This window comes from Peromyscus eremicus, chromosome 1 (genome assembly GCF_949786415.1).
Source record: "Peromyscus eremicus chromosome 1, PerEre_H2_v1, whole genome shotgun sequence".
NCBI lineage: Eukaryota > Metazoa > Chordata > Mammalia > Rodentia > Cricetidae > Peromyscus > Peromyscus eremicus.
The window spans coordinates 79,037,748-79,064,795 of NC_081416.1; the positions used below are offsets into that span (position 1 = coordinate 79,037,748).

The following is a 27,048-nucleotide window of genomic DNA, read 5'->3' on the forward strand; positions in this document are numbered from 1 at the left end:
GCTTTTATGTTTATTCCATTCCTTATCTTATTAAATCACAGACTTGCTCCACTAAACTGAGCTTCCCACTATGGCCCCAGGGTTTCATATACACTGTTAAGAATATTCAGGAAAATAAGAAACACCATTACAAACCCGAGACCTTCCTGTCCTGAGAGGGAAAGGTGACCAGAAAGGAACGGCCTTCTCATTGGACACTCCGCTTTCTTCTCAGGCTGTCTCGACACATCTACTCCCGTAACAGGCACACTGCAAGTGGAGCACAACTGAGTGTCCTAAGAGGGGAGCAGGGGACTGTGACCTCAGCTGAGGACCATGCCAGAGCTTCCCCACAGCCATTCCTGTTCATGCACCTCCAGAATCAGGCTGGAGTTTTCTTCTAAATTATGGGGCTCTAATCTGCAGCATAATGACTATATTAATCTCATAGTGCCACTGTGGCATATCATACTCACAGAGCCTGAAAACACCACACGTTGATTCACTCATGGTTCTGGAGGTCAGAAAGAAGAAATCCATAACTTCAGCCTGTCAAGTTTTCTGCGGGTTGGGGTGGGGTGTGGGGGTGTCTTTCTAGGGACTCCTGGCCTTTTAAAGAGATTTAATTTTAGCGATATATGTATGTGTGTGCTCATGTGTGGGTATGTGCATGTGAGTGCAGGTGCCCCCAGAGAACAGGGGCTTCAGATCCCCTGGAGTTGGAGTAACAGGTAGTCATGAGCCACCCAGTACTGAGAACTGCACTTGGTTCCTCTGCAAGAACAGGGTATGCTCTTAACTCTGAGTCATCTCTCCAGCCTCTTGGCCTTTTTAGCTTCTAGAAGTTGCTTATGGTTCCTTACCTTTTGGCCCTTTCCACCATCTTCAAAACCCATCTCTCCACAATCTCTGTCACTGCCTGTTGTCTGGCTGTGTCTTCTTGTCTGAATTATGTGGACCCTGGTGATTGTATCAGAGCCCCAGATGACCCCTGACAATCTTGTTGTGAGACCCTTATCTTAATCTCATTGGCAAAATGCTCATTTGCCACAGCAGGTGACATGTGTACAGGTTCCAAGGATCTAGGGCATTTTAAGGAGGCACTATCCAACCCGCCATGGTAACTGGAAATAAAGAGGCAAGTAAGCAGGTTAGCCAGCCAAGGCAGCAGCAACACCAGAGAAGAGCTCCAGCATCTGCGGCAGGTCAAGGGTCAGGGCCCATGAAGTGTTGCAATAAAGAGCACAGGGAAGAGTAGATTCCCAAATGGATTCTGACTCACAGGATAAACCAAGGTCCGAGTAAGACTCAGGATCCTGGGTTTTAGCTGCCATGGATGTGAACCCTGGCCCACCCCCACAGAGCCAAGAATGTCAACAGTCGCCAGCCACGTCCAAAACACAGACAAGTGGCAAGTGAGATTTATTTAAACAATGATAAGGGACAGGAACAGGATCTGGCGTGACCACCTTTGTAACCAAAGGCTCTGGGTGTGCAACAGGGCCAACAACAGAGATGAAGCCACCCATTCTTCAAGGGGCCAGGGCACTGGCTCTGCTAGAGACTTCAGCCTCCACCTTCAACAGGTTCGTACCTTCGGCAGATTAATAGGTTATCTCCTTCAAACCTAAGGGGAGGAACACAGATGCAGTCAGATGCCTGTGGCAGAGCAAAGGAACTGGGGGTGGGGGACACTGTTATGTGTCCATGTGCCGGCCCCTGGGCACCAGCTTAACCCACTGCTGGACCTCGCACTCTTCCAGCGTGAGACAAGATTTCAGAAGAAAGTGAGAGGTCAGGCCAGCTTTGGTTTATGGGTGGTTTAAAATGGATTAAGAAAGCATTTCATAACAATTTATGGGCTCTCAGCAGTAAATGTCCAAAATCTACCTGCTGACTGCTGAACTTTGAGCAAACACAGAGCTGGCTCGTCACTGTGTGCTGACACACCAAAGAAGCCTGACACTAAACTGTTTATTCTACCCGCCCGGGCGTGGCGGTGCTCACCTGCAAACACAGCACTCGGGAGGCTGAAGCAGGAGGACCACAAGTGTGAGGCCAGCCTGGGTTTCAGACCACCCTGTTCCCAAAGCGCACTCCATCCCCCCAAAAAAGGAGGGAAACAAAAATGAAAGCAGTTCAACTTACTGTTTAACAACAGTTAACTTAAACTCATTAGAAACCTGTATTTCCTGATGTTAAGATGTTATTATGAAGTTTGGGGAAGGGAGAAGAAAGGAAAGGTTATGGTTTATAATTTAATAAAAGGTAACTGTGTGTCAAATTGAAGAAAAAAAAAAAGAAACCTGTATTTCCAAAAGCTTGAGGAGGTCAAGTACATTCAGCCATAGTCTTGTGACAGAATTTAATACACTCATTACAGTTATGTTCTTCGAGAAGTTTAGTAGCAAGGGAGAAAATGTTTATGTCACATGATTAAACTGAAAAAAAAAATGCAGGAGCCCAGTTATATGCACATGTAAATTCAGCTCTCCTAAAGATAAGACAAGAGTTCAGCACAAGGGCAGAGGGTGTAGCCCGGGCAGTGTCACACCCTCCTCGTGGTTCACTGCTTTCCAATGTGTGAGGTTCTGGGGTTCAAATCTTGAAACCTCAAAACATGAAGTCAGGTGAGGCACACCTGTAATTCTGGTAGGCTAAAGTAGGAAGAATGCCAAGTTTAAGGCCAAGCTGCTTTACACGTCTCAAATAATCAAACAAAAAAAGGTAAATAAATAAATAAATAGATAAATAAATAATATATATATATAAATAATTTTTTAAAAATAAATGACACTATCCAGAAAACAGTAGAGGAGAAACTCAATATTTTAGGACAATTAAGCATTTTACTGCTTTTTAAAATTTGTGAATAAAGGAAAACAGAGAGGAAAAAAAAAGAAAAAAAAAAAAACAGTAGAGAAAGCATCACTAGAGGCTGCCTGGGACCAGACCTCAGGCAGAGCTTCTGTGCTCTACTTTTTACAATTTTCCCAAGTTCCAACTGCAATTCCCTTTATTACTAGGAGGCTCCAATATAAAACACAGCAACAAAAGGATTTCCATCCAAAACCATGTTGGAAGGACTCTGTGAGCTGAACTTCGGAGGCCAAGCAGGCTGGACTGTCAGCTGCCTGTCTACCAGCTGTCACTAAGACCACACTGTGGGAAGCTGGAAGGCACCGGAGACCTGGAATCTGATGTGGTCTTGCTAGGCTCTTCTGCTCAGGAGTAGCCAGCTACTGGGAGCCAGAACAACGAACGGGGCAGGAGTCAGCAGAGGCTGGACCCAACCCGGAGAGCCAGGTGCTGGGGTCCTTGCTTGAACCCTGGGGTCTACCGTGCCTGTCAGGAAACTACACTCAGCCCTAGAGGGAGAAACTGCCCTGGACGCTGAGTGGGCCTTTTAGAAATCAAACAGCCCGTGTATTAGCATCTAGTAAACATGGCTACGAGCTGCTGAGAGGGCAAACTCTGGTTATTTTTATTAAGATTATTACTTTAACCTCTCGAGGTTTTCAACCTTCCCAACTGCAGAAACCCTATGGCAGGCCTGACAAGGGCTGGCTGGCTGTTTGAGGATTTGTGGTTCAAAGAATGTCCCTAATTCTGTGCTATGAAAACCTCAAGAGCAAATGATGACTTCTCTGGACACACTGTGAGTATGCATACATGTTTCTCCAGTTCTCTGAATCTGAACTGCTCCGTGTGCCTTTCATTCTTGGGAGAAGAAGCTGCCCTGCCCCCAGCCCAGGGGACAGAAGCACTCTCTTACCAAGCTCCTGGCCTCCGCGGGTGGCCCAGCACAGGCAGTAATGCCGCATGAGCTGCTCTAGAAGCTCCAGTTCATCCAGGAACTCGAGGGATTCTATTCTGTGCAGAAGTCAGAACAGGAGATGGAGATGACAGTTAGGAAGGAAGATGCTGGTCCACAGTTATGACATGACACCACCTGGAAAGAATCTGGATACACAACAGCATGCATGCTGTCTGTGGCCAAGAAGAAAGGGGCTGGGGAGTGTGGAGAGACGGCTCAGTGGTTAAGGGCACTTGTTGCTCTTCCAGGAGTCAGGTTCAATTTTCGGCACCCACCCATGTGGTGGTATTGTGTTCCCCAAAATATTGTGTACCTTAATAAACTTATCTGGGGTCAGAGAACAGAAAAGCCACAAGATACTTAGGCTAGAAAATGTTAGTACACGCCTTTAATCCTAGCATTCCAGAGACAGAAATCCCTCTGGACCTCTGTGAGTTCAAGGCCGCATTGGAAACAGCCAGGCATGGTGACTCATGCCTTTAATCCCAGAAAGCAGCCTTTAATCCCAGGGAGTGGTGGTAGAAAGCAGAAAGGTTTATAAGGCATGAGGACCAGAAACTAGAAGCATTTGCCTGGTTAAGCATTTGCCTAGTTAAGCATTCGGCTGGTTAAGCATTCAGGCTTCTAGCAGCAGTTCAGCTGAGAGCCATTGGGATGAGGACACAGAGGCCTCCAGTCTGAGGAGAAGAGACCAGCTGAGGATCCGGCGAGGTGAGATAGCTGTGGCTTGTTGTGTCTCTCTGATCTACCAGCATTGACCCCAATAACTGGCCTCGGGTTTGATTTTATTAAAAAGACTCTCTAAGATTCCTGCTACATCTGGCGCCCAACGTTCGTGGTACGGATTCTCAAAAAAGCTACTTGTCTGTGGGTCTTGTGGGCCCCAGCTCAGGCCCGAGCTACACTTGGCCAGTTGTGGTGGAGCACGCTGGTAGGATTTACTGAAGGAAGCAGAGGCAGGAGGATACCACATTTGAGGCCGGCCTAGGAGGTTTGCTAAGGAAAAGCTTCGGCCTGGGACCCAGTCACAAACGGTAGTGGGAGGCAGTGACTGCTGTTCCACGTTGCTGGTTGCTGGCTACAAACGGTAGTGGGAGGCAGTGACTGCTGTTCCACGTTGCTGGTTGCTGGCTACTTCTCATCGTGTTGGTGACTGCTGTGATGCTGCTACGTGGGACGAAGGGTTTACTACTGCTTGTTCAGAGAAGAATTGCCAGGACCATCGTGTTACAAGAAAGCATCGGCAAAGGTCAGTTTGGAAAAGTTTGGCAAGACAAATGGTGGGGAGAAATTGCTGTGACAATATTCTCTTCTAGGGAAGAATATTCATGGTTCCAAGAGACAGACATTTATCAGACTGTGATTGCTCCAAACCACAGAGGAGGCAAAAAAAAAAAAAAAAAAAAAGTCTTCAGGGAACCATGACCACGCCTAACAGTAACTTTGAAATCTTCAAAAAGAAGACAGGACTCCACAAAGATGCTTCCACATGGACTATGATAAAGCTATTAAGCTGGTTAACACCAAGGAAAGATCTACATTGGACTACAAACTGGTCAGGACAATTTCGAGATGACTAGCTGAGATGATCCAGCCTGACAGACTACTCAAGCAAGGACTTATGACAAGCCCTGAACTTTCCTTTTATGCAGAGACTGGACAAATGATACAAGACTTGACAATTAACCCAAAAATTTTCTCTTCAAGATTCTCTAAAGATATCTTCACCCCTAGAAAGCAAAAAGAAAAAGAGAATAAGATATGAGATAGATCATTGAATCTACTCTGAGAAAAAAAGATAAAGAAATAATAGGATAAATAGGTAGATCACTGAATCTACACTGAAGAAAAAGGGGAAGATATAGAAATGACAAAAGGTAGACTACTGAATGTATTATGGAAAGAAAAAAGAGAGAATATGGATATGATAAGATAAAAAGGGAGATTATGGAATCTACTTTTAAAAAGGAACTAGTTGTTTTAAATAAGATAAGTAATGAAAATTTTTTGATCTGAGTTTATCAGACGTTACTGGACTGGACATTGTTAATATATATAATGGAGTTTTTATCTGAATCTGTCAAATGTTAATGGACTAGACATCGTTAATGTAATCTTGACTGTATATATTGTATATACTTATTGGATAGTTTTTCTTATATTAGTTATAAGCCTTTTTTTAATTTTAGACAAAAAGAGAGGAAATGTGGTGGTATTGTGTTCCCCAAAATATTGTGTACCGTAATAAACTTATCTGGGGTCAGAGAACAGACAGCCACTAGATACAGAGGCTAGAAAATGGTGGCACTCACGCCTTTAATCTTAGCATTCCAGAGACAGAAATCCCTCTGGATCTCTGTGAGTTCAAGGTCGCATTGGAAACAGCCAGGCATGGTGTCTCATGCCTTTAATCCCAGAAAGCAGCCTTTAATCCCAGGGAGTGGTGGTAGAAAGCAGAAAGGTTTATAAGGCATGAGGACCAGAAACTAGAAGCATTTGCCTAGTTAGGCATTTTGGCTGGTTAAGCATTTGGCCTGGTTAAGCATTTAGGCTTTTGAGCAGCAATTCAGCTGAGACCCATTCTGGATGAGGACTCAGAGGCCTCCAGTCTGAGGAAACAAGACCAGCTGAGGATCCGGCAAGGTGAGATAGCTGTGACTTGCTCTGTCTCTCTGATCTACCAGCATTGACCCCAATAACTGGCCTTGAGTTTGATTTTATTAATAAGAACTTTTAAGATTCATGCTACACACCCACATGGAGGCTCACAACTGTCCTTTAACTCCAGTTCCAGGGGATCTGGTTCCCTCTTCTGGCCTCTGGGGACACCAGGTACACACTGCATGTGCACGTGCAGGCAAAACACTCACACACATGAAATTAAGATAGATTTTCAAAAGGAAGAAAGAGTGCTGGGAGTTTAGCTCAAAACAGCAAACACTTTAATGTGTAGTCTTGGAGGGAGGAGGAGGACGGGAAGAAAGGAGGAGGAAGAAGAGGAGGGGCAGGACAAGGAAGGGTGAGAGGAGGAAGAGGAGGAGGAGGAGGAGGAGGAGGAGGAGGAGGAGGAGGAGGAGGAGGAAGGGTTACCTCAAGTCGAGACAAACTAGAAAGGTCTCTGGAATGCTAATGGCAAAGGACTACTTTCTTTGCCCTGTAACTCTTTACAGATTTCAAAAATTTTAGTATGAAAAGCTTTTACATTAAAAGATGAAGAAAAGATCAGTCCAACAGAAAAGAAAAACAAGAGGTCTTCAAACTCATTTATGAGAAAATATATATAAATGAAAACACAAGATAGCTGTCCTAGTTAGAGTTTCCATTGCTGTGATGAAACACCATGACCAAAAACAAATTGGGGAGGAAAAGGGTTTATTCAGCTTACACTTCCACATTGCTGTTCGGCACCAAAGGAAGACAGGACAGGAACTCAAGCATGGCAGGAACCTGGAGGCAGGAGCTGATGCAGAGGCCATGGAGGGGTGCTGCTTACTGGCTTGCTCAGCCTGCTTTCTTATAGAATCCAGGACTCAGATGGCCCTACCCACAATGGAATGGGCCCATCAATCATTAATTAAGAAAATGCCCTACAGGCCTGTCTATAGTCTGATCTTATGGAGGCATTTTCTCAATTGAGGTTCCCTCCTCTCAGATGACTTTAGCTTGTGTCAAGTTAACATAAAACTAGCCAGAACAATAGTTTTCAACACTCAGATGAAGACTGAAAGCTGAACACAGAAGAAAAGGCACTTTCTCAATTGTTAGTAAGATGACCAAACAGAACTGCCTTCCTGGAGGGCACTTTTGTCTCTTTCAACACAGAGAAAGAACTTCTGACCCTGCGATCCACCCTGCCTCTTTAAGAACTGACCCTAGAGCCGGGCGGTGGTGGCGCACCGCCTTTAATCCCAGCACTTGGGAGGCAGAGCCAGGCGGATCTCTGTGAGTTCGAGGCCAGCCTGGGCTGAGTGAGTTTCAGGAAAGGCGCAAAGCTACACAGAGAAACCCTGTCTCGAAAAACCAAAAAAAAAAATAAATAAAATAAATAAATAAATAAAAATAAGAATTGACCCTATATGCAAAGATAAATGGCCAAGAGCATTTCTACAGCACAACAGTTCCAATCTAGTAACAAGCAAAAATTGAATATAGTAGACGATTTGTATGAACTACAGCATGCTCATACAGACTCAGGTCTCTACAGCCAGACTATGAACCAGGGCAGAGCTCCACAGATTAGCATGGGATAACTTCCAAGACAAATCCTGGGGTTTTCATACAGGGTGTTTATCAAGGAATGTGTGCTTAGTGTACCACCATCGGTGCCAAGAAAGTGGGGTGCACATGTTTCGGGGAGCACAGAATAATTTGGGGAAATGCAAACAAAACTAGAAAAGTCAGTTATCTGAAGAGATGGGTAGTAAAAGAAACAGGCAGTGGGTGAAAGGAAGGGTTTCCTTTGGTTTCTAATGTGTAACACTTGGTTATTTGAAAAATCAGATGTACAGTATGACTTTACCAAACAAGCATTTTAAATATAAATAAATATATACAGAAACATGTACAAACAAAATGATAATAAGCCTTGTATCTCTCCACTGGAGTATGTTCACACTGTGAAGGAAACTAAGGTACAACCAAAGAGTATCAGAATGAAGTAAACAAGAATCCACATCCCCATGCCAGGCAGTGGTGGCGCACGCCTTTAATCACAGAACTCAGGAGGCAGAGGCAGGCAGAGCTCTGTGAGTTCCAGGACAGTCAAAGCTACACAGAGAAACACTGTCTCAGAAAACCAAAAAGGGGAAAGGGGAGAGAGGAGAGAAGGGAAAGAAGGGAGAGGGAGGAGGAGGGAGAGGGGGAGGGGAGAGAAGGGAAAGAAGGGAGAGGGGAGGAAGAAAAAAAAAATCCACATCCCCACTATTTGCAACAGCCTCTGCTAGTAATGTCCTTAGGCCATTTGCAATCTTTGTGTGCACATGCATGACATGCATGTGTGCACATGCATGTTTCTGTAGCTGTGTGATCATTTCTATCATGGCATGTGAGCTGAAGGACCACATCTGGAGGGAGAATGCCCCTCCCCAGTGTACTATGGCTGAACTTAAAGGCATCTACTATGGTTTGAGGAAGAGTGATGGGCTTGTTCCCAGGGTGGTGCTACTGAGAATGGAGGAGCCTATAAGGGGGAGACCTAGCAGGAGGAATTTAAATGACTGCAGGTGTGTCCCCAAATAGAACTGTCAGGCTCCAGTCCCTTCATCTTCCTTTTGCTTCAAGGTCATGAGTCATGTGACTTCTGCTCTACCATGCTCCTGTCATCATGTGACCTCATGACAGGTCAAAAGTAGTGGACCTGGATGACTCAAACTCTGAGGAAAAATAAGTATTTTCACTTTAGACAATGGTCGTCCATCTTAGTGTTGGTTACAGTAACAGAAAGCTAACTAGTACAGAAAATTCGCCTAGAGAAGAAGACAGGTTTTTGCTGCTGCCACAGACCTGATTACTGAATAACCTTTGGAGATGGTGTGCCAGAGGAGTGTGGGAAGTGTAGAGAGGCAAGCCAGAGTGAGGCCAGAATGCTGGTAAAAACCCAGAAAACATGGCAATGCCAAGGAAGTTTATTGTGGAAATGAAAACGGACTGGGAACTGGACACGAGGCCACCCTTGTCACACTGTGACAGACAATCTGATTGCATCTTGCCCATGCCAGAGACTTTGTGTGTGGCAGAGATGCAAAATGATGGACTGATTTACCTGGTGGTGGAACCTTCAGGTAAGCCAAGCACATGATATGCAGCAGCAGCAGGACTGTTCATGGTGAGACTCAGAAGCCAAAAGCAATGGAGTAGAAAGATTTGAAAAGAATGCAGCCCAGAAGCCGGGAAAATGCTCAGCAGGTAAGACTGCTTCCTGCTCTTCCAGAGGACCTGAGTCCAGTTCTCAGCACTCACTGCAGAGGACACCTGAATTCAGTTCCCAGCACCCAGGTTGGGCAGCTCACAACTGCCTGTAAATACAGCTCCAGGGGATCCTATGTACTCTTCTGGCCTCCACAATCACCCATACAAATACAGCATACATAAACATAGACACATGTACATGTAAATAAAAAATAAAATTTTAAAAATGGTCTGGTTAGTTTTTATTGTCAACTGGATACAATGAAGAGTCACCCATGAAGAGAGAACCTTGAAGAACTGTGTAGATCAGACTGGCCTGTGGGTATGTCTGTGGGACACTGTCTCCATTGTTTATTGAAGTAGCAGGACCCAGCCCTATGAGCAGTACCAACCCTTGACAGGTGGTCCTGGGCATGGACCTGTGATAGAATGAGCCAGTAAGTAGCATTCCTCTATGGTTTCTGCTTCAGTTCATGTCTGGATTTCCTGCCTTGACTTCCTTCAAGGATGGATTATAACCTTAAAGTATAAGCCAAACAAACCCATTCCTCCCCAAGTTGCTTTTGGTTTGAGTGTTTTTTTTAATCACAGTGGCAGAAAGTATCTAATATCAAAAAACAAAACAACAGGCAGGCTGTATAGAGAAAGAGCCAGGGTAGCTGGGCCCAAGGCACAGCTATTAGCACCTGAATAAAGAAAGCCAGTGTGCTGCCCAGAGATTACAGGAAGGACACCTCAAAGAGTGTCTCAGTGTGCGGGTCAATCCCAGACATCCCAGTCCAAAGACATCCAGATGCAAAGGCAAACCCGCCCTGCCTGCACCAGCTGCCTGTCGTCCTCTCTGGTTTCCTGGCCATGAGAGGACAGTGTGCTCTGCTGCACAGTCCACAGTCCCAAAGTCATGGGCCAGTCAGCCATGGATCAGTCTCCACACTGTGCAGCAAAATGCATCTCCTCTAAGTTGACTTCAGCTGTGTCATAGTAATGGACGCTGACTAACAAAACATCCAGGGCACACTACCTAATTAAGTTCCAGAACAGAGAAAGCAATGCCCTAATGAAGGCTCCAGAGTGAAATGAACAGAACCGAGAGAACTCAGCCCAAACTGTGAAGCTGTTCACTAGCCGTGAACGCCTGAGAACAGGCATATTCGGGGCCAATTCGGATCCAGTATCCCTTGTTCAGACAAGAAAATGCAGACAAAACCCATGTGACATTCAGAGTCAGGAGGCCTGTTCAGGGTAGACAGAGCCAAGCTCATCATCTCCTGTCACACCTGGTCTCTGTTAGGGTTACATGTTGTCTGCAAAAGACCATGGCTGCATGAGACAAAGGATTGCCCAGAAAGGAGTTCCTCTCTCCGTGGCTGATGCCCATTGCAGACTCCCCCTGGCTGTTTAGAGTAAATTTACCAGAGCCACAGCATTATAGATGTCAGACCAGGAATGTTCAAAACATCACCCTGACACCTAGCAAGTGGAAGCCAGCCTGACAAAAAAGAAGCTTCCACAAGAATCCACAAAGCATCAACCTGTGAGACTGCACTCTCAAAGCATTCACTACCTAGATAACTGAAACTTGGACACAAGAAAAACAAAGAAACGATACTTTTCTAAATGTCAGTAAGATCTAAGGAAGAGCAAGGCCAAAAGTTCTTCACATGATCTTCTAGCGGACCCCAAAGGAAAGGGGACAGGACCGATGAGGAAGCACAGAGCCACCAGGAAATGAACCAAGCCGGCAACAACACAGATGGACGCCTGCACAGCTGTGTTCCCGAGCACTGTCTTAACGGAGACACTGAAACAAATGAGACGCAAGACCACACGAGGAAATGTCTGGAACTGGCCATTTTAAAATTTCTTTAAATTTACCACAGTATCAGTTATTCTTATCAACATTGCTATGCAAACATGTAAACAAAATATGGAGGCCTCAATATTTTGATATTACAAATATAAATATGATCCATTAAACTTTAAAAAGGAAATATGACTTCTGAGACTACTGTATATAGTATGAACCCACTGATTTAGAAAGAGAGTCTATGTATCAATAAATATTTAAGCCGGGGCTGGAGTGATGGCTCAGTGGTTAAGAGCACCAACTGCTCTTCCAGAGGTCCTGAGTTCAATTCCCAGCAACCACATGGTGGCTCACAACCACTGGTGCCTTCTTCTGGCCTGCAAGGACACATTGCAGGCAGAATACTGTATACATAATAAATAAAATAAATCTAAAAAAAAAAAAAAATATTTAAGCCGGGTAGTGGTAGCACACGCCTTTAATCTCAGCACTTGGGAGGCAGAGCCAGGCAGATCTTTGTGAGTTCAAGGCCAGCCTGGGCTACAGAGTGAGTTCCAGGAAAGGTGCAAAGCTACACAGAGAAACCTTGTCTCGAAAAACAAAATAAGTAAGTAAATAAATAAATATTTGCCTGTGTATAGGGACCATTGGAGAATAGGCCCAACCTGTTAATAAGAGTTAACTGAACCATGTAAATGTACAAGACTTCATGTCCTCAGCAAGAAATAGTTTTAGAACAGTGAATCTATCTCTCTTTCATAACAAAGGAAGAGTCTGTTTAAAGGTGTCATCCTAGGTCTTATCTCTTAGAAGTTGTGGGCAGCATTATCTTCTCTCCAAAACAGGGATTACACAAAGTTTCCACTGCCGTAGTGGCTCCGGGAACTTTCCGGGTATAACAGCTTATTTCCATTCAAATCATCTGCTTTGGCAAGGGTGCTATCTCAGCCAGGGGCTAATGAGTTACTCTCTCAAGCTTTTACCAATATTTACCTTAGTCCAAAATACGTGTGGTTAAGGTTAGATTTGTTCACATTAAAGAACACAGCCGGCCAGCCTCTGACAGCCAATCATCTGGAGCCTGGGCTCGGCACTCACATACCTGTTCACCTCTGCCCGAGGAAGCCCACTGTACAGCTCCATCATGTTCACTGCGGATGCCGTCTCCCACCCATTCAGTAGCAGCCGTTCCTTCTGAAAGAGGGTGGAGAGACATGGATGATTCTCAGCATGTACCTGAGACTCTAAGGCACACAGGATTTCTCTGAGCTGTGTTTCAAAAGCCCATATCCAGTCCATTTTCTTTTTGGTTTGCCACTTCTATATGCACATGGGGAAACCCACTAGAGTGAAGAGACACAAAGAAAAAAAATCTTCTATGAACAACAGTTATTTGTTTGGTTGGACAGATGGCTGGTTTCAGAGTTTTGCCATGCAGTATACGCCGTTTTGGAGCTTGCTAGCTCAGGCTGGTCTCAAACATATGATCTTTCTGCCTCAGTCTACCAAGGGGTAGGATTACAGGTGTGAGCTACCACACTCAACCTGAGCAACATGTCATTTAGTAGTCATGGGACAAAGTTTATTTAAATGGCATCAGGCACGGGATATTATCTCCAGAAAATAAACGACCTTTTCTTTTTTAAAGGGACTACTACAGATTAAGAGAGACAATGTATTAATCACCTATAAAGTATAGATCATGGCTAGATGCCAAGTCAAATACACTAACTATAAACATGCTTGTAAACTCTCAGGAAGAGCTGAAGCTGGTCTGAGAATCAGACGCATGAAAGAGCTATTGTTGAGCTGAGGGGTGATCACGGTAACATTACCCTGGAAGGAAGTCCAACAGTAGAAGGGCCTTTTTTTTTTTCTCTAACAGTCCTGGCTGTCCTGGAACTTGCTTTGTAGACCAGGCTGGCTTTGAACTCACAGAGATCCACCTGCCTCTGCCTCCTAAATGCTGAGATTAAAAGGCGTGCACCACCACCACCCGGCTTCAGTAGGAGGGTCTTTAACAAGCACTTAGGGTGAAAACACATATCGTCTAGTATGTCTAAAAATATTCTGACACCACCAACAAATAACATCATGGTGGTGGCATGAGACAATACTGAAAATACTGACAATTACTGAAGCTGTGATAGGATATAAGTGTTTGCTTTCTACTTTTATGCTTGTCTGAAGTTTTGCATAATATAAATTGTGCAAAAAGCCTGCATAATGAAAATAATGAGCTGTAGGGACTGTAAAGTTGTGTCTTCTACAGCAAGGCGGGCAGGCAGGACTTGAGGTTTCCTACCATCAGGAGCACTCTGCCTGTGCCACAGGCAGAACAGGGCTTTTCACGGTGTATCTGCCATGGAGAGTGTCCTGCTTTGCTGGCTAATGAAGGAGCAAGTGCTCGGCATCTGCTCTGACCTGCGACTCCAGTGACTTGCAGGTCTCCACTCCTGCCAGGTCACACTGTCGCCTCCGGAGGTTTTCAATCATGACCTGCCCAAACCGGTCATCCATGTTCACCTGAGAAGGGAAAAGCTGGTTAGCCACAACCTTAAAGGTCTGTGTCCTAAATAAGCAACAGACAATATCAGTCAAGGCTGACATTTGGTGGCACGCCCGGCAGCAGCCCAGCAGGGCTGTGAGACACAAGCTGAGCTACTGCACCCCCCCAGAGCAGCACACACCCACTTACACGCCTGCCTAGTGCAACAATTCCATTGCTGCCAGAGAGGCTCACATACATGTTCAAAGATGCAAGCTTTGTGTAACTGGAAGACTATGGGAAGAAATACCTATTAAGTTCAATCAATTCCATTACCTTCATAAAATGAAATATCATATAGCTGTGAAAGCAGGCAAGAAAAATATAGAGATAGGCACAGAATGACTTTAAGATAAACTCTTAAAAGCAAAATATAGCCGGGCAGTGGTGGCACAAACCTTTAATCCTAGCACTAGGGAGGTAGAGGCAAGTGGATCTCTGTGAGTTCGAGGCCAGCCTGGTCTACAGAACTAATTCCGAGACAGCCAGGGCTACACAAAGAAATCCTGTCTTGAAAAACCAAAAACAAAGAAACAAACAAACAAAAAAGCAGCAGCAAAGTACAGGACTCATGAGAGGGCTCAGCGGTAAAGTCACTTGTGGCCAAGCCTGACTACCTAATTCAATCCCAGGATCCACATGGTGGAAGAGAGCCAACTCACACACACACACACACACACACACACACACACACACACACACATTCACCATGGCACATGTGTGCCCATATACCTGCAGAAACATATACAATAAATAAATGTAAAAAACAATTTAAGAAGAAGCCAGGCATAGAGAAATCTGAACGGAACGTTACCATGTGCTCTCAAGAGGCAAACTAACCCATCTTTACTGCATTTAACAAGCATATAACACTATAACACAGCAGGCAGCACTGTTTCCCAGGCAGAAGACTAAGGTCTAGGGTCAGAGAGAGATCTGCTTGTCTTGATAGAACCTTTCTTATTGTTTGGTTTTTGTTCCTGAGATAGTCTCTTGCCTAAATGGGCCTTAAATTGATGTCTCTCCTGCCTCAGCCTCCTGAGGGCCAGAAGACATGGTGCTACTGTATAGTGTCATAGCATACACCCCAGAACCCTGTCACACACAAGGGAATAAAAAGGCATCACTTTACCAGTAAGAGCCCCTCCTCCAAAGCCAGACCAGCAGCAATGCTAGCCTCTCTCATGTGCCTCAGGGCAGAAGGAGTCTGAGCACATTCTTCCTCACTGTATTACCTGGGTTTGAATCCTGGCTTGACAATAGCTGTGACCCTGGAGAAACTGGGCAACTTAACTCTATCAGGACAGTACTAACACCAGCCTTATGGATTTGTATGACAATGAAGCAAGCAAATACATGGAGAACTTACAGCAGTGCCGAGCACAGGTATGTGAAAAGCCCAGTGTGTGCTGTTATCACCCCATTACCAACATGGCTTTGTCATTGTAAACAATACACTGGGAAAAGCATGTAAGCAACTCATCTACATTGTGAGGCTGCTGGTGGCTGACGACTGCTGATTTAAGTTTCATTTCTATTGACAAAGTGAAGGTGGTGGGAGCTAAACCAGGTGCGGGACAGCTGGACAGTACACTGAAATCTGGCACAGTCCCAGGCATGCTCCAGAGTGGAAGGCCTTGAGTCAGAATCAACCCACTACCTTCTAGTGCATGCTAGACAAATGCTTCTGGACAGAGTACAGAAGAGGCACACGAACAAAGCAGAACACACAGGACGGACATGTGGCAATCATTCACCACGGGTGTGCATTCTAAAAGCAGACCATGCCCCGGAGACATCAACAGAAAGCTGAGGGCTGGTTTCCATGAGCAGTGGTCCTGTAGGGAAGACAGGCTGAGGAATGTTGGCAGTTCTAAAGTGGGAAGGAGGACAGTCAGCCAACCAAGAACCAGCGACTCCAGAACCCAAACCCAGACTGGAGTTGGGAAGGAGGTACTGAACCCCAGTCTAGCCTGGACCGGCCCACAATTATATTATATGGCCAAGTCTTCTTGCTGCTCTTACATGCAATGAAATAAAGATGAAATGATAAAGTGGTTGAGGTAGAGCAACACAATGGGATCCCATTAAAAAGAGAATTTAAAAAAAAAAAACTGGTTATTGGGGTGCACATTTGGAATCCCAACACTTGGGAGGCAGAAATAGAATGATCACCCAAGTATGAGGCTAGCCTGGTCAACACAGCAAGTTCCCAGCTAGCCAGGATACACAGTGAGTCTGTCTCAAAAAAACTAAGTAAGTAAATAATAAAAACAGCTAGCATACATTCTGCTTACTATTTGCCTACTGCTGTACAGCATCTCATGAATTTCTACAAGGTAAGCACCAAACAGCTAAGAACTGTGACTAGGAAGGTGGCTCCACGGGTAGGAGTTTGCTGCACAAACCTGAAGATCTAGTTCAGGTGCTCAGTACCCACATAAAAAGCCAGTCTGACCACATGCAACTATAATTCAGTGCTTGGGGGCTGGAGATGGGAGGATCACTGGGGCCAGGCTGGCCATTCAGCCTAGCCAAAAACCTGCAAGCTCCAAGTTCAGCGAGAGACCCCATCTCAGGAGAACACGGCAGAGAGCAACAGAGGCCTCCATGTGGTGCTTACGGGTATATAATCGGCTCCAGCCTCCCAGCAGGAAACAACTGGAGCACAGAGGAAGGAATTCGAACAGCCCGCACTTACTGAACTGGGGCAGTGCCACAGATGCAAATGCACAGACTAACTCACGTGTGCCTCACAACACACTAGGAGGCAGGGCTATCACTACTCTCCATCAAGGAAACAAAGGCACACAGAGTGTATGCAACTTGTCCTCATCATACAGGACTCAGACTCAAACTGGATCATCTCAAAGCTCCCGAAGGGTTTTTGTTTTGTTTTGTTTTTCTGCAGCCACTAGATCAATGTCAATGGTTGTAGGAATAGGGCATTTTACACTACAATACAGGAGTATATCAAACTTCCCTTATAAAATTAGGAGCTCTTGCAACTCGAGGTCAAATGCCCACATGAAACTCCTGGCTGGACCTAAGGGGTGCCTTAGTCCCCAACCTCCACATCATTCACAAGTAGCCTCTCCAGCCCCCTCAGGTCATACCTTCCACACTACTCATGAGTGGCAGTCCCAGGTCCCTTAGTCCCCATCCTCCACACCAGTCACAAATAGTCAACGTCTTCTACTCACATTCCTGCTTGTCTAAGGGCCTTTGAGTTGCTCCTCCTCCTAATACACCCAAAATTACCTTAAGCCATGTTCTTTGCCTCTGTAGATAATACAATTATAGCTGAGAGGTTTCCTGTATCCCACCTGGTCCACAGCCACTCGGACCCAAATAAACACATACAGGCTAATATTACTTTTAAACTATGGCCATGGCAGGCTTCTTGCTATCTAGCTCTTATACCTTAAATTAACCCATTTCTATCAATCTGTAAGTTGCATTTTCTGTGGCTTTACCTGCGTCCCATTACATGCTGCTCCTTGGGTGGCTGGCTGATGTCTCTCCCTGCCTTCTTCCTGTCTCTCTCTTTGAATTTCCCACCTACCTCTAAGCTGCCTTGCCATAGGTGAAACGGCTTTATTTATCAACCAATCAGAGCAACACATATTCGCTGTGTACAGAAAGACATTTCCCCCATCATACAATGATAAAATATTTGAAAACTTTCCCCAAGAATCAAGTTCCAAAATCTCTGCTAATAGCTGGTGGGCAGTCAAGAAACTAAGAGAAAAGGGCTGCAGACAGACTGATGGCTGCAGACAGAAGGAACTGAACAAGGAAGGACAGAGGCAAAGCTACACTGCAAGCCCATATAGAATCCACCTTTCAGGAGACTCTTACCTGTTCGTAGTTTATGAACATGGCTGTTTTAAAACTGCTGGCTGCCCATTTTAGAAGGCTGGCTGACTGCTCTGGAGTCATGTAAACCAGCACACATTCAGTTATCAGGAGTGTTGGCAACCTTAAGGAAAAAGAAAGGAGGTATATATGTTTTCATCAAGTCAAGACATCAACTTATGCAAACATTGGAGCACTGGCAGTTCACATTCAAGAATCCAGACACAGCAAGCACTGTATGGTCAGTGTCTAGTACAATGTCTAGTACAACTAGAGAAGAGAGAACAAGGAGCAGAGGTCAGTCTATCTTATGAAAGTGAGTTCTTTGGTACATGGGGTGGACTGCAGAAAAGGAGACAGATCTGCTGCTCCTGTGTACCTATTGTCCTGGGGCAATGGAACCCTGCAGATTCTCCTATCACAGGAGTTTATTCTTCTTCCCTGGAACTGGTGCTGCTTAGGCTCTTGTTCTGGCATAAGGACAGCAGCAAAAACAGACAGTGCAGCGATGACCCACAATGGAGCCTGACCTCTTCCTACAATGGAATCCTGACAGAAAATGAGTGGACTCCAGGTGGCCAGGTGATGGGAAGAGAAGGAAGCATCTTGGCTGATGGTTGCTAGCTGGCCAGTCTGCTGGTCGCTCTAGTGGGCCTTTGGAGCTATCAACATGCCTGGGACCCAAGAAAGAGCTACCCAATTCAGCCAGCATCCACCGCCAACTCACAGGATCCTTAGCCACATGTGAGCTGTTTCAAACCCCTGAACTGAGATATTCAGAAATTTCTAATATTCACTTAACAGAATCTAATCCCTTTTAAGTGAAGGCTTGCCATAAAGAGCTGAAAAACAAAGACTTGGAGTATAATTCAGTGGTTCAGTGCTTGCCCTAGCATGTATCAGGCCCTACATTCCATCCCCAACACCAAATAAAAAATAATTAATTTTAAAAGCTAAAAACAATGTTGTTTTGAATGGTTATGTTCTTTAAGAAATTCCATTAATAGTATGCGCTGATCTACCAGACACAAAGTAACAATAAATTATGAAACAGTAAAAACAATACATCCTTACAGAATTCAGAAAGTATAATTCTTTCTATATTTTTTACAACTTCACATACGTATGCCTTGCATACTGGCCACTCCCACCCCGTCACCACTCCTCTCCCCTCCCCAACTTCCAACAAATTTCTCTCTGACATTCATGTTTGTTCATTTTGCTTTGTGATCCGCCAAGACTCGCCAGGGCCATCAGTGTGAGCATGGGTTTGGAGCTGTCTGTTGGAGCCTGATGGGCTCAGCAGCAGATCTACAACTATAAACAGCAATCACTCCTTTCCCCAAATCTATCAATACCAGCAGTTCAGGGCAGAGGGCAGGGCTCTGTGAGCCCCTCCTCCTCCTTGGACCGGTTGTTGACAGGAGTGGTTCTGTGTGGATCAGTAAGTGCAAGAAACCAGGTGATGTGAATTAATGACTGGAACGGTTGTATCAAGCCCAAGGTGTGGCATTTCCTAGCCCTTTACCCTGTTTCCTGGCTCTTACACACTTCCACCCCCTCTTCTACAACCCTAAGGCTTAGCAAGGTGGTAGGAGTGACTTGTCTAGGGTGGACCCACATCCAGCATACCGCCACACACTCCACTGTGCTTCTAGAACATCCCCACTGGTCTGTTCTTAGTCATTTACATTCCTTCTGACTCCTTTGCTAGGCCCCACCCCTCCCTTCACCGTAAGTAACTAGAGTCCCATGACTGGCTAGTTCTCCAAAATTAAGTGCCTTTCTTTTGTCTTTAATTTCAGATTGTGGAACAAATAAACTACATGAAATCAAATGATAAAAAATCAGAAATGGATAAAAAAGAACATAATGTATTTTTTAATCTATTACTACAAAAACTGTAATAATATCTACACACCAAAATTAGAAGTTATTCGTAACTTCTCCTCTAAGAACCACCAGCAACAACTAAAATTAGAGAAATGTAATTTGTATCTCCAGTTTTGTTTGTTTTCTGAGACAGGGTCTCACTCTGAAGACCAGGCTGGTGATGGTCCTCCAGCCTAAGGCTGGTAATACAGGTATACACACCACACCCAGCCAGTTCTCTCATCTTCTTTTTTTCTGTTTTCAGTACTGAGGACTAAACCCAGGGCCATGTGCATGCTAGGCAAGTCCCCAGCCCCATTTCTCAGATTTTTAAGACCCAGTTACCATTCCTATAAACTTGTAGCATGGATTGCTGGGTTCTGATATTATTCCAGTAGCCCGGAGAGAAAACTGTAGAAATACAGCGGTGAAATAAGCTGCTCACAATCACATCCTAGGATACACTGCTGTTAGAAGTACAATCTGTTTAACTGGACATTGCTGTGGGATGTTCTGTATGGCAAATGTGTTGCTCTGATTGGTTAGTAAATAAAACACTGATTGGCCAGTAGTCAGGAAGGAGGAAGTATAGGCGGGACAAGGAGGAGAAGAATTCTGGGAAGTGGAAGGCGGAGGGAGACACTGCCAGCCGCCACCATGACAAGCAGCATGTGAAGATGCCGGTAAGCCACGAGTCACGTGGCAAGGTATAGATTTATAGAAATGGATTAATTTAAGACGTAAGAACTAGATAGCTAGAAGCCTGAGCCATTAGGCCAAACAGTTTAAATAATATAAGCGTCTGTGTGTTTATTTTATAAGTGGGCTGTCGGACTGCCGGAGCTTGGTGGGACCTGGAAAGAAGCTCTACAGCTACAGGACATGGCACCTACACTCCCAACTGCCATCAGGGAGAAAAGAAACGGTGTCCACAGCAAAGTCTGGCACTAACCTGATAGTACCAACTGGCCACTGTTTCCCCTGGATTCCATTTTGGCTTTTTAAACAGTAAAATGATGTTTATTTCCACTTAGCTAAGATGCACATCCAATGCTCACAGGAACACTGGCCAGTCTCCACACATGTGTGTCTACGTGGGTGGGCGCAGAAAAGAGGACACCAGGAGTCTTCCTCTATTCACTCTGACCTTACTGCTTCTCACAGAACCAGAAGCTCTTCGTTTTTTGCTAGGCTGGCCAGCCAATCATACCAGGATCTACCTGTCTCCTCCCCACCACACTGAGGTTACAGGCTCACACCCACTGAGCCATCTTCCCAGCTCCACTAGACATCTTCAACCCGATGCAGCTGAATCACAGCACAGAGGGGAAACACTGAATCAAGGGGACAGAAGTTAAGTCTGCTGCAAACATGGGGACTAGCAGAAAGCAAACCACTGAAAGGAAGACTGTTTTTCCAAACTAACAAAATAAGCTAAATCTACAACCTTAAGTTACATGGGCTGGGGGGGAAAGCTCAGCTAGCATCCCCTAGGTTCGCCAGCAGTACACAGACCAGGCATGGCGGTGCATGCCTGCAATCTCAGCACTTGCAGGGGTGGAGAAAGGAAGATCAGAAGTTCATGGTCATCCTTGGCTGCACAGCAAGTTCAGGGCCAGCATGGGGTACATGAAAACCATGACACAAAACTAAACAAGACAAACAAACAAAAAACAAAATAAAATCTCATATTATTAGAAAGGTTACAGAAAATGAGAAAAATGGTATTACCTTATTTTATCTAATAAGTCAATGACTAAAGAAATACAGCCCAAGCTTTAAAAATAAAATCCTTAACTACACTTATTTATGTTTATGTGTGTGGAGGTCAATCTGTGGGAATCAGTTCTCTTCCTCCAACATGTAAGTCCTGAGGATCAAACTTAGGTTGCCAGGCTCAGTGGTAAAAGGCAATCATTATTATATAAGCTATGGATAGAAGGGAAGCTTCATGAAAAAGACTGAGTGTTGTCAACTTCACAGAATCTAGAGCCACCATGGAGACAGGCCGCTGATAATACCTGTGGGGAATTATCTTGATTGAGCTAATACTCCTGATGGTGCGAGGGTGCCACAGTTACCTAGGAGCATCTGAGCCAATCAACCCACGGGTGACTCGCTCACTAGCATCCTCTCAAAGCACAAACCTAAGGAAACCAGGGTCCTTGAATAACAATACATACATTCAGCCAAAGAAAGAATATGCTACATGCTATAATCTGAGAACTGTGCAGTGGGAAACCCAAGGGACAAGAAGCATGAACTCAGTGTTCACTGACTCACTTCTCTCTCATCCTGAACACATACCTGAGAGCCAACTCATAAAGAGAAAAGGTTTACTTTGGCACAGTTTTAGAGTTTTCCAACAAAGACCAGTTGGCTCTGTTGCTTTGGGCTCATGGCCAGGCTCCATATAGCCAGAAAAAAATGGTGAAACAGGGTATACTTCATAGCCAGGAGCAGAGGAAGGAAGAGACTGTGGCTTCAGGAACATGCTCCCAATTGAACTCCTAAGTTCCCCTTCCTAGGTCCACGTCCTCCTCCTAACACCCATGGCCTGGGAACCAACAGTGCTCTCAGAATACTCAGTGAGACAAAGACTCCATGGCAGCACGAGGCCATTGGAGCCCACTAGGTTTGCTAGTGGCTGTACCCAGCAGGACTGCATAAGAGGTTGACTGGACTGTGGGCCTGGGTACCAGGTGACTGTAACTAGCAAGGTGGAGGTCTTTTGCTCCACTCCTTGGCATTGTTATAAAGAGACCTTTGGAATAAAGTTCTGGGCCGGTGGATAAGGATCCAGGCCCACCCGAGTCTATCCTGTGTTTTCTCTCTGTTCTCTCACCTCACTATTTCTAACTAAGTCTCTTATCCCTCAATCCTCAAGAGTTCCTGGGGTAAATAAGAGTGGGGGCTGGTCCCCCACAAGCTGTCTCTCAAATGGGACAGGTGAACCTACAAGTCCTACTAAGAATAACACTGCTGCTGAGTGTAGGCCGAATAGGTCAAGAAGAGTGTCAATGTGCAGAGACACCAGCTCCCACACAGACAGTAGATGAGTTAGAAAATTCATGAAGGGGGCTGGAGAGATGGCTCAGTGGTTAAGAGCACTGGCTGTTCTTTCAGAGGTCCTGAGTTCAATTCCCAGCAACCACATGGTGGCTCACAACCATCTGTAGTGAGATCTGGTGCCCTCTTCTGGCCTGTAGGCATACATGCAGACAGAACATTGTATCTATGGATTTAAAGATTTTTTATAGATTTAAAAAAGACTTGATGCTTTCCTTTCTCTCCATCTGTTTCCCAGAGCTTGTCCATGTTTAATGCCCATTCTTACCCTCCTCTCACCTTAGAAGAACCCAGGGATGGCTAAGCTCAGCCCAGGCTCTGCATCTCCTTATCTCTATTCCCAATACACTTGTCCTAGCACTTATTTCCCCAGCTACTCATTTCTTACCTTCTGCAATGGATGCTTTGCCTTGGTTTACTCTTTTTAGTAACATTCCCTCCACCACATCTTCCCTCTAAACGTGCTCCTGTGTACTAACTTCAAATATTCACCCCAATGTCATCTTCACCTGTGCAGACACCTCCCACTACGTGCTGACCTGCAGTCTGACTTTGACCAGCATCCTGGTTCTAAATCCACCCATCATCCCCTCTTCTCCAGAGAGGGGCACTCTCAGAAACTTGGTATGGTGCGGACCCTTCTCATCACTTATAAGCCATTTCTGCAATGTAAGCACATGCTTATGAAAACATGGTGATCTGGAGGTGTGAGCTTTACACATCTGGTCTCACAATGAGGGCATTATTCTGCAACCTGATTTTTAATTCACTGCTAGATTTTGAGTTGTCTCCATGTGTGGTGATAATTGTGTTCCCCAAAATATTGTGCACCCTAATAAACTTATCTGGGGTCAGAGAACAGAACAGCCACTAGATATAGAGGCCAGAAAATGGTGGCACATAGGCCTTTAATCCTAACATTCCAGAGGCAGAAATCCGTCTGGATCTCTGTGAGTTCAAGGCCACACTGGAAACAGCCAGGCATGGTGACTCATGCCTTTAATCCCAGGAAGTGAGGGCAGAAAGCAGAAAGGTATATAAGGCGTGAAAACTAGGAACTAGGTTGGTTAAGCTTTCAGGCTTTCGAGAAGCAGTTCAGCTGAGATCCATTTGGATAAGGACACAGAGGCTTCCAGTCTGAGGAAACAGGATCAGCTGAGGAATTGTGAAGTGAGGAAGCTGTGGCTTGTTCTGCTTCTCTAATCTTCCAGCATTCACCCCAATACCTGGCTCCAGATTTGTTTTTATTAATAAGAACAAAGATTCATGCTACATCCATGTTGATCTGAGTCATGCACTACATGTTCTATTCATCCACTATCCTCTAGGGGGCATTTCCAGTGTGCTGCTACACTGCTTGCTGCAATGAACACCCACCCACCTTAAGCATGAAGCACCTTGTTTGGAAAATACACCCAAAGTGGAACTTTGGTATCACATTACAACTCTTCTAGCTACTTCCCACTGCGCCTCACCACGGCTTGTAGCCAGTTCGCTCCTACTTGGTGAGTCACTGCAGCCTACTCCCTACCACCCACATCCTTACCAACACTATATACAGCCATATTTACATTCTGCCACCCTGGTAGGAGAAAACCAAAATTTCATCTGATGGCTACTGTGGTTTGATAGCCCTGGGTGATATGCGTACATCATATACCCTGACATTCTGTCACATTCACTATCCACCCATCTTCAGTCATTTATAGAAGCACTTTTTATGAGCGCTGGTGTTGTGGAATATTTAACTATGTGAAGATGTGTTACATTTGTTTATGCTGCATTTGTTTAACGATGTAAGGATGTGTTACATTTGTTTATACTACATTTGTTTAATCATGAAAAGATGTGTTGCTGTTTCACCTTGTCTGCCTAAGGCACCTGACTGGGCTAATAAAGAGCTGAATGGCCAATAGCTAGGCAGAGAAAGGATAGGCAGGGTTGGCGGGCAGAGAGAATAAATAGGAGGAGAAATCTAGGCAAAAAAGAGAGAAGAAGGAGGAGAAGAGAAACACCCAGGGCCAGCCTTCCAGGCAGCCACCAGCCAGCCAGCCACAGAAGAAGCGGGGGGGGGGGGGGGGGGGGAGAGTAGGACATACAGAAAGAAAAGGTAGATAAAGAGAAACTGGTTAAGTTAAAAGAACTAATAAGAAACTGGTTAAGAAACAAGCCTAAGCTAGGCTGAGCATTCATAACAAATCAGAAGTCTCTGTGTCATGATTTGGGAGCTGGTTGGTGGCCTAAGAGAAAAAGAAAAAGCCTGGTACATGTTGGTCTCCATGTATTCTAGACAGTAGCTCCTCCTTTACATGTAGTTACAGGCTCTCTCACACTTAGTTTACTATATTAGGGCAGCATTTTTAAAAGGAGTCACAGGTGGAAAGCAGACTTGAGAAAAAGACTGCTTTGAAATCTTTAAAAAAAAAAAAAAAAAAACCGCCAGGCAGTGGTGGCACATGCCTTTAATCCTAACATTCTGGAGGCAGAGGCAGACAGATCTCTGAGTTCGAGGCCAGCCTGGTCTACAGAGTGAGTCCCAGGACAACCAAAGCTACTCAGAGAAACCCTGTCTCAAAAAACAAAAACAAACAAATGAACAAACAAAAATCTCAAAAAACTACATAAGTAGCAATGACACAATAAAGACCAGGGGCGAATATCAAGCTGTACTGATGACTAACTGCATCTTATAACTTGCATAAAATCACAAACACATAAGGGGTTAAAAACAAATCTCACTGTGTATTCATGTTACATTTCTTTAGTTTCTCTTCCAGTTCAGAAAGGTCTCGGAGATCTGCTCCAATGATGGCATATCTCTTTGAATCCAGCATGTGCCCATCTGTAAAGACAAAAATAATAATAATAATAATAATTCTCATTTCAACACAAGCCAATGATATCATTCTTTTAATGGACATGGTTTTTTTTTTTCTTTTTTAAAGGTTATTTTAAATTTTTTATGTGTATGGATGTTTTGCCTGTATATCATGGTCATGCCTAGTGTCCTCAGAGGCCAGAAGGGGGACATCAGATCCCTTGGAATTGGAGTTACAGATGGTTTCAAGCCACCTTTTCGTATGCTGGGAACCAAACCTAGGTCCTCTGGAAGAATAGCAAGTGCTCTTAATGCTGAGGATCTCTCCAACCTATATACAGCTTTTTCAAGATAAAAGTAATTTAATCCAGATATGGTAGTGCACATCTTTAATCCTAACACCTGGGAGGCACAGACAGCTGGATCTCTGTGAATTCAAGGCCAATCTAGTTCAACATACCAAGTTCCAGGACAGCCAGAGAGCTACACAGAGAAACTCTATCCCAAAAAAACAGAACAAACAAAATAATAATACTAATAAAAATATTTATTAATTAAAATAATAATTATTATTGTTATTATTATTATTACTGAAACAGCAATCTCTAGGTTCAGTGAAAGACCCTGTCTCGCTACAATAAGGTGGAAAAAGACAGAAGAGGACACCCAGCCCTGGGCACCGTTTTCTATAGTGATTTTCTAGCGTGCCATTGAAAGGAAAACACAATCCCTCACTAGGGGACATAGGGGATGACCAAACAAAAACACCTCGTATTCAGCCAATCCTTTACTACTGGACATATGGTATTGCCAAATTTTCTCCATTTGAGACACTGCAATGAGCATTCTGGTACTGATGAAGTACCTGTCAGTCACTTCTTCAAGGCAGAGGAATGTGAGTGGAATTAAGAAGTCAAAGACTAAGCTATTTAAATACTGGGTGGGTGGTTCCACAAACACAACACCATTGTAATGTGTTATGTTTAAAAGAAAGGAGTTTATGTAGCAATGCATTTACAAATGAATAAGAACATGAGTTTTCAGGTGTGCCAGAGGTGGGATGGAATGGTGTCTGCAGTGGTTCTCAAGCTTTAGGACCATCACAGTCACCCTAGGGCTGTACCCAGAGTTATGATTGCTTAGACCTCCCCACAGCAGAAGTCTTCATCTCTAGCACATTCCCAGGTGGTTCTAATGCTGCCGGTCTGGAGACTACACTTATAAAATCATGGATACAAATGCCATGACACTGGCCTCTGAGGGTCATCAATGTAGTCATGATACTTTCGTGTGTCCTTAGAAACTCTTTCAATTATTGAATGACTGGTTTTTGTCTGTTTTTCAAACAAGGTCTTGCTCTTTAGCTCAGACTG

At 44.6% G+C, this 27,048-nt stretch overlaps 1 protein-coding gene across 2 annotated transcripts; it reads right to left on the minus strand.

Moving 5' to 3' along the window:
* Positions 1-1,384: 1,384 nt before the first annotated feature.
* Lcmt1 (leucine carboxyl methyltransferase 1) lies at positions 1,385-25,702 on the minus strand. 2 transcript variants are annotated; one of them, XM_059267265.1, is made up of 6 exons: positions 25,613-25,702; positions 17,920-18,040; positions 13,935-14,036; positions 12,613-12,704; positions 3,755-3,852; positions 1,385-1,606 (listed from the first exon to the last, which is right to left on the minus strand). In XM_059267265.1, coding segments are annotated over exons 1-6 (438 nt in total). In that variant the 5' UTR covers positions 25,615-25,702; the 3' UTR covers positions 1,385-1,583. The 2 variants fall into 2 exon arrangements, with proteins under 2 accessions (XP_059123248.1, XP_059123240.1); XM_059267257.1 differs by having other exon boundaries at positions 25,597-25,695.
* Positions 25,703-27,048: the final 1,346 nt, after the last annotated feature.